The sequence below is a fragment of the Leucopleurus acutus genome (assembly GCF_964270905.1).
Source record: "Leucopleurus acutus genome assembly, chromosome: 2".
Taxonomy (NCBI): Eukaryota; Metazoa; Chordata; class Mammalia; order Artiodactyla; family Delphinidae; genus Leucopleurus; species Leucopleurus acutus.
In genome coordinates, this window is record NC_139143.1 from 150,429,603 (window position 1) to 150,444,620 (window position 15,018).

General features: G+C 33.8%; 1 protein-coding gene across 3 annotated transcripts in view; it reads left to right on the forward strand.

The window, feature by feature from the left end:
- The window catches only part of NRDC (nardilysin convertase), a 90,920-nt gene that overhangs the window by 36,798 nt on the left and 39,104 nt on the right, over positions 1 to 15,018 (forward strand). For all 3 annotated transcript variants that reach the window (XM_082834098.1, XM_082834097.1, XM_082834096.1), the window contains 2 exons: positions 8,776 to 8,849; positions 13,978 to 14,073. In XM_082834098.1, coding sequence (XP_082690224.1) covers positions 8,776 to 8,849; positions 13,978 to 14,073 — 170 coding nt within the window. The remainder of the gene's footprint in view (positions 1 to 8,775; positions 8,850 to 13,977; positions 14,074 to 15,018) is intronic.

The following is a 15,018-nucleotide window of genomic DNA, read 5'->3' on the forward strand; positions in this document are numbered from 1 at the left end:
TTTATAACTGTAAACACCTCCATTAAAAAAGATCTCAAGTGACCCTAAACTTCCATCTTAATTAACAAGGCAAAGAAGAGCAATCTAAACCCAAGTAAGCAGAAGGAAGGACATAATAAAAATTTGAGTGGAAATAAATAGGGAATAGAAAAACAATAGAAGATAAAACCAACAGTTGGTTATTTGAAAAGATGAACAAAATTGACAAACTTTTGGCTAGACTAACCAAGAAAAAGGAAGGCTCAGATTATTAAAATGAGGAATGAGAGTGAACATTAGTATGATCTTAACCAAAATAAAAAAGAGTATAATAGAATATTATGAACTATTTTATGCCAACAAATAGATAACTGAGACGAAATGGACAAATTTCTAGAAAGACACAAAACTATTGAAACTGACATAAGAAGACAGAAAATCTGCATAGACCTGTAATGAGAGATTGGATGAGTAATCAAGAATTTACCAAATGAAAAGTATAGACCCAGGTGACTTCATTGGTGAATTCTACCAAACATTTAAAGAATTAACACTAATGCTTCATAAATTCTTCCAAAATATAGAAGAGGAGGGACACTTCCTAAATCATTCTATGAAGCCGGTATTACTCTGATATCAAAACTAGACAATCATTGCACAAGAAAACTACAGACTAGTATCTGTTATGAATAGAGATGCAGAAATCCTCAACAAGACCACAAAACTGAATCCAGCAACATATAAAAAGGATTATGCACAATCCAGGTGGGATTTATCCCAGGATTGCGAGGTTAGTTCACCATACAAAACCCAATCAACATAATATGCCATATTAATAGAAGAAAGGACAAAAACACATTCCAAAATTCATCTCAATATAAACAGAAAAAACATTTAACAGAATCCAGCACCCTCTCATTATAAAACACTTGATAAACTAAGAATAAAAGGGAACTTCCTCAACCTGATAAAGGGTATCTGAATAACCCACAACTAACATCATACTTAATGGTGAAAGGTTGAAAGCATTTCCCCAAAGATTAGGATCAAGATATCAGCCCTGTCCACCTCTATTCAACATTGTAGTGGAGGTTTTAGCTAGAGCAGTTAGACATGAAAATGAAATAAAATCATGCAGATTCGAAAAGAAGTCAAACTATCTCTATTTGCAGATGGCATAATCTTGTACAGATGATTCTCATTATTTGTGGAGAATTCACCTACTCACTAAAATTTATTTGTAACTCCAAAATGAATACTTGCAGTGCTTTTCTAGTCATTCATGGACATGTGAAAAATTTGGGAAAAAATTTGAAAATTGTTGTGAAAAATTTGAGTTGCCTGACACACACCTTCTCAGCTGAGGTTGAAAAAGGCAACACTCTACCTTTTTGTTTCAGCTTTCATACAGAAATGACCAGAGGATAAGGGACAGTACAATATAGTAAGAGAAGCTCTGGCTCTGGAGCCAGTTCTATGGAGTTTGAGTCCCAACTCTGGTACCCACTGGGGAAGTGGCCTCAGGCAGTTTCCTTAACACTTCTGAACCTCATTTTCTCTTTTGTGAAATAAAGAAAAGAGAATCAACTAGAATGAGATACCTTTAGGATTTAAGATCATAATCTGTGTATGTGTATTGCTCCTAGGACAGTCATTCAATACTCGCTAATTCAGCAGTCATGACAACTTTAGAAAACATAACTACCACAAATAATAGGAACTCATTGTATATGGATAATCCTACAGAGTCCACAAATGAACTATTAGAGCTAATATCAAGTTCAACAAGGTTGCAGGATCAAGATCATTGTACAAAAATCAGTTGTATTTTTATACACTAGCAATGAAAAATACAAAAATGAAATTAAGAGAAAATTCCTTGTACAATAGCATTAAAAAGAATAAAATACTTAGGAATAAATTTAACAAAAGAAGTGCAAGAGTTGTTTGTGGAAAGCCACAAAAATTTTTTGGAAAGAAATTAAAGAACAAATTAAATTAATGGAAAGCCATCCCATGTTCATAGATTACAAGGCTTAATATTGTTAAGATGACAATACATCCCAAATTGGTCTACAGATTCAACTTAGTCCTTATCAAAATTTCAGCTGTCTTTTTTAAAGAAATTGATGAGCTGATTCTAAAATTCATATGGAAAGGAAGAGACCAAGAATAGCCAAAATTATCTTGAAAAAGAACAAAGTTAAAGGACTCATACTCCCAGTTTCAAAACTTACTCAAATCTACAGTAATCAAGGCAACATGATACTGGCATAAGAATAGACATATACTTCAGTGGAATAGAATTGAGGCTCCAGAAATAAACCATTACATTTATTGTCAGTTGCAAGGGTGCCAAGGCAATTCAATGGGAAAGAATAGTTTTTCAACAAATGCTACTGTGACAACTGGATATCCACATGCAAAAGAATGACGTTGGATCCTTTGTTCATACCATATACAAATATTAACAAATTGAGACATATGCTTAAGTGTAAGAGCAAAAACTATAAAACTCTAAAGAGAACATAGGCATAAATCTTCGTAACCTTGGACTTGGCAATAGTTTTTCAGGTATGACATCAAAAGCAGAAGCAACAAAGGAAAAACTAGATAAACTGGACTCCACTGAAATTAAACACTTTTTTGCTTTAAAGGGTCCTATGAAGAAAGTGAAAAGACAACTCACAGCATGGAAGAAAATACTTACAAATCATCTATCTGCTAAGGTGCTAGTATCCAGAATATATATAAAACTTTTAGTTTCAACAATAAGAAAACAAATAACCCAGTTTTAAAATGGGCAAACGATTTGAATAAGACATTTCTCCAAAGAAAATATTCAGGTGGCCAATAAGCACATGAAAATATGCTCAACATCTTAGTCACTAGGAAAATGAAAGTCAAAACTACAATGAGATACCACCTCACACTGGTCAGAATAGCCATCATTAAAAAGTCAACAAATAATAAATGTTGGAGAGGTATGGAGAAAAGGGAACCCTCTTACACTGTTGGTGGGAATATAAATTCCCACCACCTATGGAAAACATTATGGCAGTTCCTCAAAAAACTAAAAATAGAGTTACCATATGATCCAGCAATCCCACTCCTGGGCATATATCCGGAAAAGACAAAAACTAATTTGAAAAGATACATGCACCCCAGTGTTCATAGCAGCACTGTTTACAATAGCCAAGACATGGAAGCAACCTAAATGTCCATCTACAGATGAATGGATAAAGAAGATGTGGTATGTATATACAATGGAATATTACTCAGCCATAAAAAAGAATGAAACAATGCCATTTGCAGCAATATCATTACTAAGTGAAGTAAGAAAGAGAAAGACAAATACCATGTGATATCACTTATATGTGGAATCTAAAATAGTACACAAATGAACATATCTATGAAACAGAAACAGACACACAGACATAGAGAACAAACTTGTGGTTGCCAAGGGGTAGGAGGGTGGGGGAGGGAAGGATTGGGAGTTTGGGATTAGCAAATGCAAACTAGTATACATAGAATGAATAAACAACAAGGTCCTACTTTATAGCACAGGGAACTATGTTCAATATCCTGTGATAAATCAGAATGGAAAAGAATATGTATAACTGAGTCACTGTGCTGTATGCAGAAATCAACATTGTAAATCAACTATACTTCAATTAGAAAAAAAACTTCAATGAGATACCACTTTGAAAAGAAGAACATTTACAATTATTGGTGAATGTGTGGATAAATTGGAACTTTCGTACATTGCTGGTGGTTCAGCGGTGTTAGAAAATGTAGTTAGAAAACTTCCTCAAAAGTTAAACGTAGAGTTACCATATGACCCAAAAGTTCCACTCTTAGTATACATACTCTACAGAATTGAAAACATATATCTACACAAAAACTTCTACATGAGTGTTAGTAGCAGTGTTATATATAATAGGTCAAAAGTGGAAACAACCTAAATGTCAATCCACTGATGAATGGATAAACAAAATGTAGCACATCCATACAAAGGAATATTACTTGGCAATAATAAGGGAATGAAGTCCTGGTAAGTAATACAACATGAATGAATCTTGAAAACGTTATGCTAAGAGAAAGAGGCCAGATGCAGAAAGCCCCATAGTGTATGATTCCATTTATATGAAATGTCCAAAATAGGCAAATCCATAGAGACCAAAAGCAGATTAGTGCTTGCCGGGGGCTGGAGGGATGAGGAAATGGGGAATGACCGTTAATGGGTACAGAGTTTATTTTTGGGTTAATGAAAAATTTCTGAAATTAGACAGTGGTAATGTTTACACAATTCTGTGAATGTAGTAAAATCCCTTTAATTATGTACTTTAAAAGGGCATTTTGTGGTATGTGAATTATTCCTCAGTAGAAACAATATACATATGATAGTTTCAAGAAAGCTAAATGTTGGTTTGAAAAAACTGACAAAATAGGTAAACATTTCATGAGACTGGTCAGGGAAAAAGAAGAGTATGTGCAAATATCAGGAATGGAAAAGAATTAAGACATTGGCAGATATTGAAAATACAATAAGGTATTTTGAACAACCTATTCCAGTAAATGAAAAAACTAGATGGCGTTCACAAATTCTTAGTAATATTATTTATAAAACCCACATAAGAGAAATTATAATTTAAAAGTTTTCATACTCTTATAATCATTAAAAAATTAGTAATAAAAACTTCTCAAAAATAAACTTGTTTAGAGTCGTACAAAAAATTGAAGGAAGAAATAATTCCTCCCTCATTTATGAAGGTAGCATGACCTTGATTTAAGAAAGTATAATATAAGAAAAAATATAGACCAGATTCACAAAAAGGCTGATATAGCAGTACTGAGTTGGGGTCATCTTAGAAATATGAGGTAGGGTTAACAGAAAATCAGTGCTGTTCATCGCATTGTCAGATTGAAGGAGAAAAACCATGTCTCAGTATATGTAGAAAAAAATTACATGGTGAAATTCAGTATCTATTCACAAAGATGCTCTTAGCAAATAGAGTATAAGGCAGCTTTCTCAATATGATATTTGATAGTTTAAACCAAACCTTATATTTAATGGTGAAACCTTGAAAGATTCCAAGTTGAGATCAGGAACAAGACAGAGATACGGGTTGTGATCGCTTCTGTTCATCATTCTATTATATTAGGCAAGAAAGAAAAATAAGCAAAATACACAACTGTCAAAGCATATGATATGATTGTGAACATAGAAAATCTAAAATCTTCTACATATAAAAATTAGTAACATTAACAGAATTTAGTAAGATAGCTTGATATGCAAAAATTAAAAATGATAAAAATGATACTATGTTTAACATATAAAAGTACAACTTCTATGTATCAGCAACAGTTAGAAATTAAAATTTAAAAAAAGTTTATAAAAGCTACACAAATAATCAGACACTCAAGAATCATCCCCAAAATTATGTGTGAGACCTCTTCATGGAGAATATATTAAAACCTTATTGTGAGATATTTAAAAAGACCTAAATAAATTGAGAGAAATACTATTCATGGATTTGAAGCCTTGTTTTTTTGTTTTGTTTTGATTTTGGCCATGCTGCACGGCATGCAGGATCCTAGTTCCCCAACCAGGGATCGAACCTGTGCTCCCTGCATTGGAAGCTCCGGAGTCCTAACCACTGGACCACCAGGGAATTCCCTGAAGCCTTTTTTTTCTTTTAGTGACATTAATCTTCCTATTTAATGTACAGATTCATTGATATCGCAACCATAATCTCAGAAGATTTACTTAGTCTTAAATAAACAAGCTAACTCTAAGATTTATAAGGAAATGCAGAGGGCTAAGTATAGACAAGATACTTTTGAATTGGACAAATAACAAGGTAGCAGGACTTGACCTACTAGATATTAAGATTTGTTTTGTAATTAGGACATTGGGGTGTTAGCAGAGGGCTAGACAAAGAGATGATGGAACAGGATATTTCTTGGAATGGAAATAGACCAACACATATGTGGACACTTCATTTTTGATAGGAGCATTATGGAGCAGTGGTGAAAGGGCTTTTTAAAAAAAATGGTGCCGAGACAGTTGGGCTTCTATAAAGGCAAAACCAAAATTGACTCCCTATCTCACAACATGCACAAAAAAATCAATTCTATGTGGATTATAGACCAAAAAGTGAAAAGTACAATTAAAAGTTTTATAGGTAAGCTTGACTTTAGCCTTAGGTAAGGATTATCAAACAAGATGCAAAAACAAAACATAAAGAAAAATGATAGTACGTTATGTTCATCTAAAGATAACATAGAGTATGAAAAAAGCAAGTATAAAGTGGGAGAATATATTTGCAACACATGTAACTAACAGAGGACTTATATTTAGAATAACTACCAGAGATTTAATTATTAGATTATATATGTAATTGTATGTAACATAATTTATATATGATAATATCATATAAATGGATAATTATATATATATTATTATGAACAATAAGAAAAATACAACCCAATAGAAAAAAACCCTTAAACAGGCATTTTACAAGATAAGAAATTCAGATTATTAATAAATATATGAAATGTTCAATCAGGAAAATGTAAATTAAAACCATTATGAGATTTAACTATCCTCCTAAAAGTTGCAGAAAATTTTAGTCTGACAATACCAAGTGAGGGTGATGTTGTAGAGGATTGGAGGATGATCTGATGCAAGTGTAGATGGGCACAATCACTTTGGAAAAGTTTGATTATTACCTAGTGATGTAGAACATAGGATGCATATACTATTACCTAGGAGTTCCTTTCTCAGATATATATTTAGACAAACTTGTGCACATGTGCTGTGGTACATATTTATAAGAATGTTTACGGCAGCATTGTTTGTAATGGTTCAAACCCAGAACCAGCCCAAATGTCCACCAGCAGTAGAATGGATGAATAAATTCATGCAGTGGAATATTCTACTGCAATGAAAATAAATGATTCACAGCCACATGTAGCATCATGAATGACTACTAAAAAGAGTGTTGAGTTAAATAAATCACTATATATCCATTTATATGAAGTTCAAAATGAACCTATATTGTCTAGAACATGCATTCTTGGCAGGCTTCATACTGTTTCTTTTGGTGGCAAAAATTGGTCTTGAAGGTGAAAAAACATTTGATATTATAATGGTTTGTGGCCCTCCAAAGCTTAACCCTACCTGCAAAATCTTAGTGTTTGATTTCTTTTTGAGTTTTCTCAAATACACCTGAGCACCATTTACTCTGACATTGACTTTGTGGAAGATATGCAGAGCGTCTGCAAGGTCAGGGGTACAAAATTGTGGTGGATAGATGATTGGAGGACTTTCAAATGACTGATCTTGAAGTCATCACTAGAGGTGGTCTGTGTGTGTCAGTTGGTTGCCATTGGCTGCCTTGTGGATGTTATGTTTGATCCTCTCTCTGCTTTTGTGTGTGACTTTGATTTTTAGAATTAAATAAAAATATTCTGTTTTATTATTTAGTTCCTTCATTATTTAGTTCCTTTTATTATTTATTTCCTTCATTAGTTATACTAAGTACCGACAAGAAAAAAATGTCAGTAATATTTTAATGAGTATCTAGTAGCTAATTAAATTAAAAGTTTCTTCTCAGAGCAAGCAAAAGTTCAAAGTTTATTAAATATTGTAGGAAATTAATTTTTTCAATGTGTTTTGTTGGAAAAATGAGTTTAATTTTTTAAAAACTTGATTGCATTGCTGTTATATAAATTGTTAATTTGTATATGTAATTTGATGCATCACAATTTATATAAGGAATATATTACATTAAACAGCAAATACAGTTATAAAATTAAGTGAAATACTAATAGCCTTTAAAATTTTAACTTGGGATTTCCCTGGTGGTGCAGTGGTTAAGAATCCGCCTGCCAATGCGGGGGACACAGGTTCAATCCCTGGTCTGAGAGGATCCCACATTCTGTGGAGCAACTAAGCCTGTGCACCACAAGTACTGAACCTGTGCTCTAGAGCCAGCGAGCCACAACTCCTGAGCCCGTGTGCCACAACTACTGAGGCCCGTGCACCTAGAGCCCGTGCTCCGCAACAAGAGAAGCCACTGCAATGAGAGGCCCGTGCATCGCAACGAAGAGTAGACCCCGCTCGCCGCAACTAGAGAAAGCCCACGTGCAGCACCGAAGACCCAACGCGGCCAAAAATAAATAAATAAATTAAAAAAAAATTTAACTTAAAAAGTTAAAAAAAGTAGGCCTCAGATACTTTTTATTTATAAAATCACAGATACACATAAAATATGTAAACAGATTGTATATGTGTGTAAAAATGTCATAGGGGAGTGATTAGAAGAAAATTTCTGAAAAGGCTACTTAGGGTTGATAATGGAAAAAAAAAAAAGATCAAGAAACACCAGCCTAGAAATACATATATATGTGGTAAAACTATCAAGAAAAGCAGAGAAGTGATACCTGTAACATTCATGGTATTAACTCTGAGGATAAGGTGGGTGCTGGGTTCTTCTAGAGTTCTGACAGTGGTCTATTTCTTGATCTGAGTGGTGGCCACTCAGGTGTTTACCTTATAGTGTATATGCCCATGTTTTATATATAATACTTTTCTGTATGGGTATTATATTTCATAATAGAAAAAAGGTAGTTTGTAGACTTTAAAATCTAGAAATGCTGTGTATTGTTTAGGTTTTATATGCATGATTATGAACTAAATCTCCATCTTAGTAAAGCTTCTTAATTAAAAAAGTAGATGTTGACTGATGAAAAGCTTATACCAAACAGTTTTTTTTTTTTTTTTTCCAGATGGGCCCAATTCTTCATCCATCCACTAATGATCAGAGATGCAATTGACCGGGAAGTTGAAGCTGTTGATAGTGGTAAGTGCTTTATGTCTTGCTGCTTTTTCCTTCATTGATCCAGTCGTTTAGCACATTTACTATTCTTTGTCACTCTTTATATTATAAAGGGCTATGTTAAAATAGATATGTCATGTTTATTTTTGAAGCCATTAAATGTCTAATTCAGTATATATTTGAAATAAGTCAAAGAATGGTAGATTTTCGATTTTTCAGCCTTTGTTTTTTGAGGGTTTTACCACAGTGACTGACCTTTTGCAGGATAAGAGCCTGATTCTTAAAGCTAATACTGGGTGTTAAAACTTTAAAAGTTCACATACTCTTTTTGTATGAAGAGGCATTTTCTCTGAGACTTCATTTTAAGCACCATTCTGATATTTAAATAGCTTATTTTTTGTTGCCTCTGTGTGTCAGTGCTTTGTGGGTTGAGTTTCTATAGTTCTGAAAACAATCGTGGTATGTTTATGGATGAAGAAACTAAACTGAACAGGAAATGCATTTAATTTTACTTTTTGACAGTTTTTCTTATCTTTGTGATTTAAATACTGAAGACCGTAAGGAAGGCTGTGTGTCTCTATAGGGTGCAGGTTCATTAGAGAACTGTGCTGCACATATCCCTTAATTACAAAGTACCAGTAAATAGCACCACTGCAGATTAACCCTGCTTCCTTATTTTAGTATTAGAAACATGTAACAGTAGACTTGGGGGGATTTCTAGTTCACATAGGTTAGGCTTGGCTTGCATAGCTGAAGAGGCCAGGTCTCTGTACTAGTTCTTCTCTTTGTAGCATTTTCCCTCTTGGCTTGATTGTCTAGTTCTTATAATCACTTATTGCGTTCACTAGGCTGAATAAACTGCAGATGGCTGGAAAGAACTGTCTTGAAGTCAGCAAACTTGTGTTTTACTTATAGAAATGTCACTAACTGTGGCCCTCAATTTATTTGTAAAAGAGGGTGGAATGGAGTTAGATTCCTCCTGGTTCTAGTAGCTCCTTATAATCAAGGATTTATTTTCTTCATTTTTGTTACTTGCCTACCCACAGTGTCTGTTTTTTCATAGGCCCAGATAAGTATTTGTTGAATACATAAAAAACCAAAATAACTAAGGAAAACTCCAAAAGCCTTCCCTACTTTTTGGGACCTATATTCTGTGTCTTTAATTCTTTCAAGTGTGTTTTTCTTTATACAGTTTCTAGAGTGGGTCGAAACTGGCATTTAAAAGGTTAGACGTCTAGGGAATTCCATGGCAGTCCAGTGGTAGGATTCAGCGCTTTACTGCCAGGGCCCACGTTCAATCCATGGTCGGCAAACTAAGATCTCACAAGCTGTGCGGTGCGGCCAAAAAAGAAAGATTAAATGTCTAATTTAATTTTACAAGTTTAATTCAGAATATATTTTATTATATTTTGAATATTATGCAGAAATATATATATATATACATACATATGTGATATATGATATGTACACACACACTCACATACAATAAGTCATTTTGGTTTAAGATGAACTTAAGCTAAAGGCTCTGTTTTTTTGTTTGTTTTTGATGATAGGAGACCTAGATTTCAATTTGTGATCTGATATAAATAGCTAGGTATATATCATTAGTTACTTAACCTTCTAAGTATGAAGGATTTACTTGAGATTAGGGAGATGGGAGAGGTTTTAAATTTTAACTGGTGTAATAAACTAGTATTCATTAGCCAGTTTTGCTTTTTAGCATACTGTTTATGATATATTATTCTTTTATTTGCATTTATAAGACATCAGAATATTATAAATAAGACAAGAGCTAAGTTTAGATTCTATGAACATACAAGATCATTTGGAGACTCAATATTTATACATTGATAGATATTGATATTTATTGTGAACACAGTATAAATTTATCTTGGCTAAAACCACAAAATGTTTAACAGTTTTGCATGTTAACGTGTATAGTATGCAGACCATTAAGAGTTAACAGCTCTAGGCCAGGTCTAAGTCAGTATTATATTCATACATCTTAGCTTTTCTTTTTTCCAAAATCAATATCTGCAAATAATGAGATCTATTTTTGAAAGCACAATAATCAGATGTTATTTTCTTCTATTCAGATGTGATAGTCTTTATTCTATCATTCTCATCTCATTCGCATGTTTTTAGTTGCCTGCATGCTTGGATGGCCCATTCAGTGTGAGAGGAGTTGAAAGGAAGTTCAGCTATCCTGGTAGAATCATCTTTTCATTTTCTTTTTCCTTTATTCCTCTCCACCTGCTTATGGAAGAGATTCTTTCCTGAGTTTTTAATTTATTATCTTGTTTTACCTTCATTACTTTATCACCATGCCCTGCATCAACAGTCTGTTTCTGGTCTAATCTTTCAGTGGAGTGGTTATACACACAAATTTATAAGCATTTATTTACACAATGCAGATAGGTCTGTTCAGTGTTTTATAATTTTCTTGAATACATTTAATCACAGAAGCTCATAAATGTCCACAGGGTAGGTTTTAAAATGGGATTAACTTATTGCTAAAAGAAGATTATAGAGAAAAAAATTATTTTTAATGATTAGCTCTTTATTTTAATGATTGTTCATACTTTTACATAAGCATGTTTAATTGCCTGCATATTGTACCTTAGTAATTGAGACTGAGGATATGGCCAAAGACTTTTTTTATATAATCAAGTGGTTGAGTGTGTTCTCTAAGTGTTCAGTATTTATACTCTATTTTTATCAGTTGTAGGAGGTACTAAATCACTTTTTGTAGGTATGTTTTTATGTCTACTCCATTAGTTTTCTGTTGCTGCTGTAACAAATTACCAGAAACTCAGGCTTAAAATAAAAACAGATTTATTTTCTTAAACTTTTGGAGGTCAGAAGTCTAAAATATTTCCTCAGGGCTGCATTCCTTTTGGAGCCTCCAAGGGATAATCTGTTTCCTTGCCTTTTGCACCTTCTAGATACCACCTGCTTTCCTAGACTATGGCTCCTTTCACTATCTGAAGAGCCATGGGTGTAAAATCTTCTTTGCTATCTGACTTCTGCTTCTGTCTTTATATCTTCTGTCTTTGATCCTCTTACCTCTCTCTTTTAAGGACCCTATGATTACATTGGGACCCAGATAATCCAGGATAATCTCCCCTTCTCAAGATCCTTAATTTAATCACACTGCAAAGTTCCTTTTACCACATAAGGTAACACATTCACAGGTTTTGGAGATTAAGATGTGGCCATCTTTGGGAGCCATTATTCAGCCTGTCACCTTAATAATGGAATTGTTTCTTCTGTGTTACAGCCATATCTTCATAATTTTTACAGAGATTTAAAAAATTTACTCTGTTGAAGCTATGTATATATTTTTTTACTACATATGTTTTCCAGGTATGGAAATTATAAATGTATATATTTTTTGCTGTCTCATCCTTGATTTAGACTTCATGGCTTATAACTGAAGTATTTTATTGAATATACTTTTGCTTCTTTCCATCTCTTCTGTCACCACTTTAGTTTCCACTCTCTTTACCAAGTATAACAGTGATGGCCTCTAATCAGTTTCCCTGTCTATACTTTTGCTTCCACATTTACAACCAGAATGAACTTAGTGAAGTCCAGATCTGATAATGTTACTCTCCTTATTAAACATTTGTAATGCCTTACCATTACTCCTATGATTAAAAAAAATAGCTAACATTTTTTTTTTTTTTTTTGCGGTATGTGGGCCTCTCACTGTTGTGGTCTCTCCCGTTGCGGAGCACAGGCTTCGGACGCGCAGGTTCAACAGCCATGGCTCACGGGCCCAGCCGCTCCGCGGCATGTGGGAACTTCCCGGACCGGGGCATGAACCTGTGTCCCCTGCATCAGCAGGCGGACTTTCAACCACTGCGCCACGAGGGAAGCCCCCCCAAAATACTAACATTTATTGAGCACTTATTATGTGCATTGTTATGATTATTACCTCCATTATCCTTATTTGACATACAATGAAACTGAGGCTTAGAAGTGCTCTTTCAAAAATTGTTTCTTAACTCTTCAGCCTGATATCTTGCCTCCGCTTTGATTCTGAACCTTCTGCCTCCAGCAGCTAGTTTTAGTAGTACCTGCTGCATGATGTTCAGTAAATATTTGTTGAAGGAATATATCTTATTTAATTCTTATAAGAATCCTGTGAGCTAGGTACTTGTAACTCCATTCTATAAATGAGAAATAGAATCAGGGAAGTTAGATAACTTTCCCAAGGTTGTATAGCTTAGTAAATGGCAGAACTTGGATTCTAGCCAAGATACTTCTGACTTCAAAGTGATTGTTTTTAACCATTAATACTTTATTACCAACACAGTTGGCTTTGGAGGAGATTTAAACAATATATATGACAAAGTTCCCAGACAGTAAGGAGTTTGATTTAACATTTTCTTGGCACTTTCATCAGTAAGATCTTGGACGTAGCATCTGTTGACTGAAAAAAAATGCACAACCTAAAAGTTGAGAGTTATGTTTTATTTGGCGGATTTTCTGAGGACTTCAAGCCTGGGACACAGCATCTCAGATAACGCTGAGAAAACTGTTCCAAAGAGGCAAGCGGGGGAACTAGGATATATAGGATTTTTTTGCAACAAAAGACCAGGTAGTCGGAACATCAGAAGATTACTGTTAATAAAAGAAACCGAGATATCTCAAGTTAAGGAATTTAGCGCTTTTCTATGTACGGGAAGATGCAAGAGTCTGGGCTCACTGAAATCATTCCTTTGATAGGCACCGCAGCTATCTGGGTCCAGTATCCTATGTTTTCTCATCCTGAGCTTCCTGAGGGCGCACCGTCCCTGTGGCTGTAATGTGATGGCTTGATGGCTGCAACATCTTTTGTTTACTGATATGGCAGGCAATACTTTAGTTCTCACAATAATAACCTTCAGATTATTAACTGCCTGTTTCATTTGAAAATAAGGGAAAATCTCTAGAAAGGTGAATTGACTACCCAAAGTTAGAGAATGTGTTAAGTCATAGAACTTGTCCTAGATCATTGGTTTCCCTGCTTCAGTCTTACTACACTTTATTCATAAAATTAATTTTTGTTACTGCCTTACTTTCAGTTCTTTAAGCTTGAATTTCCAGATAATAAAGCAAGATACTGAATTTCATTTTATTAAAAGTATTTCCTTAAAACTGACAGAATATCAACTTGCAAGACCCTCTGATGCAAACAGAAAGGAAATGTTGTTTGGAAGCCTTGCTAGACCTGGACATCCTATGGGGAAATTTTTTTGGGGTAAGATACTAAATACTTCATCTATTTCATGTTTTCTAGTTAAGGAAGATTGAGAATATGAAAAGTTTATAAAGAATGGAAAGTTATAAAGGTAGGGTAGCTAGGTACCTTTTACCTTTTAGGGTAGGTAGAAAGCTTTTCAAATAGAAAGTAGTTCAGCATGCCTATATTTGGTTCTCTAACATTGGATATATGAGGAATAGCACCTAACATTTTGTGAATGTTTTCTGGGTGCCAGATGCTCTGCTAACACTACATGAATTATCCCATTCAATCATCATAACAATGTTATGAGCTTGGTACCATTATAATCTCCATTTAAAGATAAAGAAACAGGCTCAGAGAAGTTAATTTTCTTAAATATGATAGTGGTGGATGTGGGATTTGAACCTCTGTTTATCTGGTTATAAAGTGTGTGCTCTTCCCCAACCTGACATTTCCAGTTATCAACAGAGATTCAGCAATAATTTCTCTAGTAGCTTTTGAGCTGTGACCTAATTTTGTTTAATTGTTAAGCTGTTTAAATGGTATCTGGTTTTTCATAATGGCTTTTTCTTAGTGTTAGATTTCAGTTATTATGGCTTTTTCTTAGTGTTAGAATTCAGTTATTATAGCCTTATATTAATCCTCTTGACCACAGAGTAGAATCTGGAATGAGTTGATCTAAATGGTACTTCATTCAAAGGATGATTTGCTTGTTTGCTTGTTTGTACAGTTATATACACTTTGTGTGTCATCCTTGCTTTATGTGGTTTATTTTTAAGAATTATACAGAATATTACTAAAATAATTAAGAGATAAAACCTAATAGTAGACTAATTATTAAGAAAGGAAGCTTAAGGCAATTACTGTTGTTAAGGTATTGCCAACTAGAGATTAATTCCTTATGTGTTAAAATATACTTTGAAATTGTTTCTTATGAATTTTTGTCTTATTATTATTATT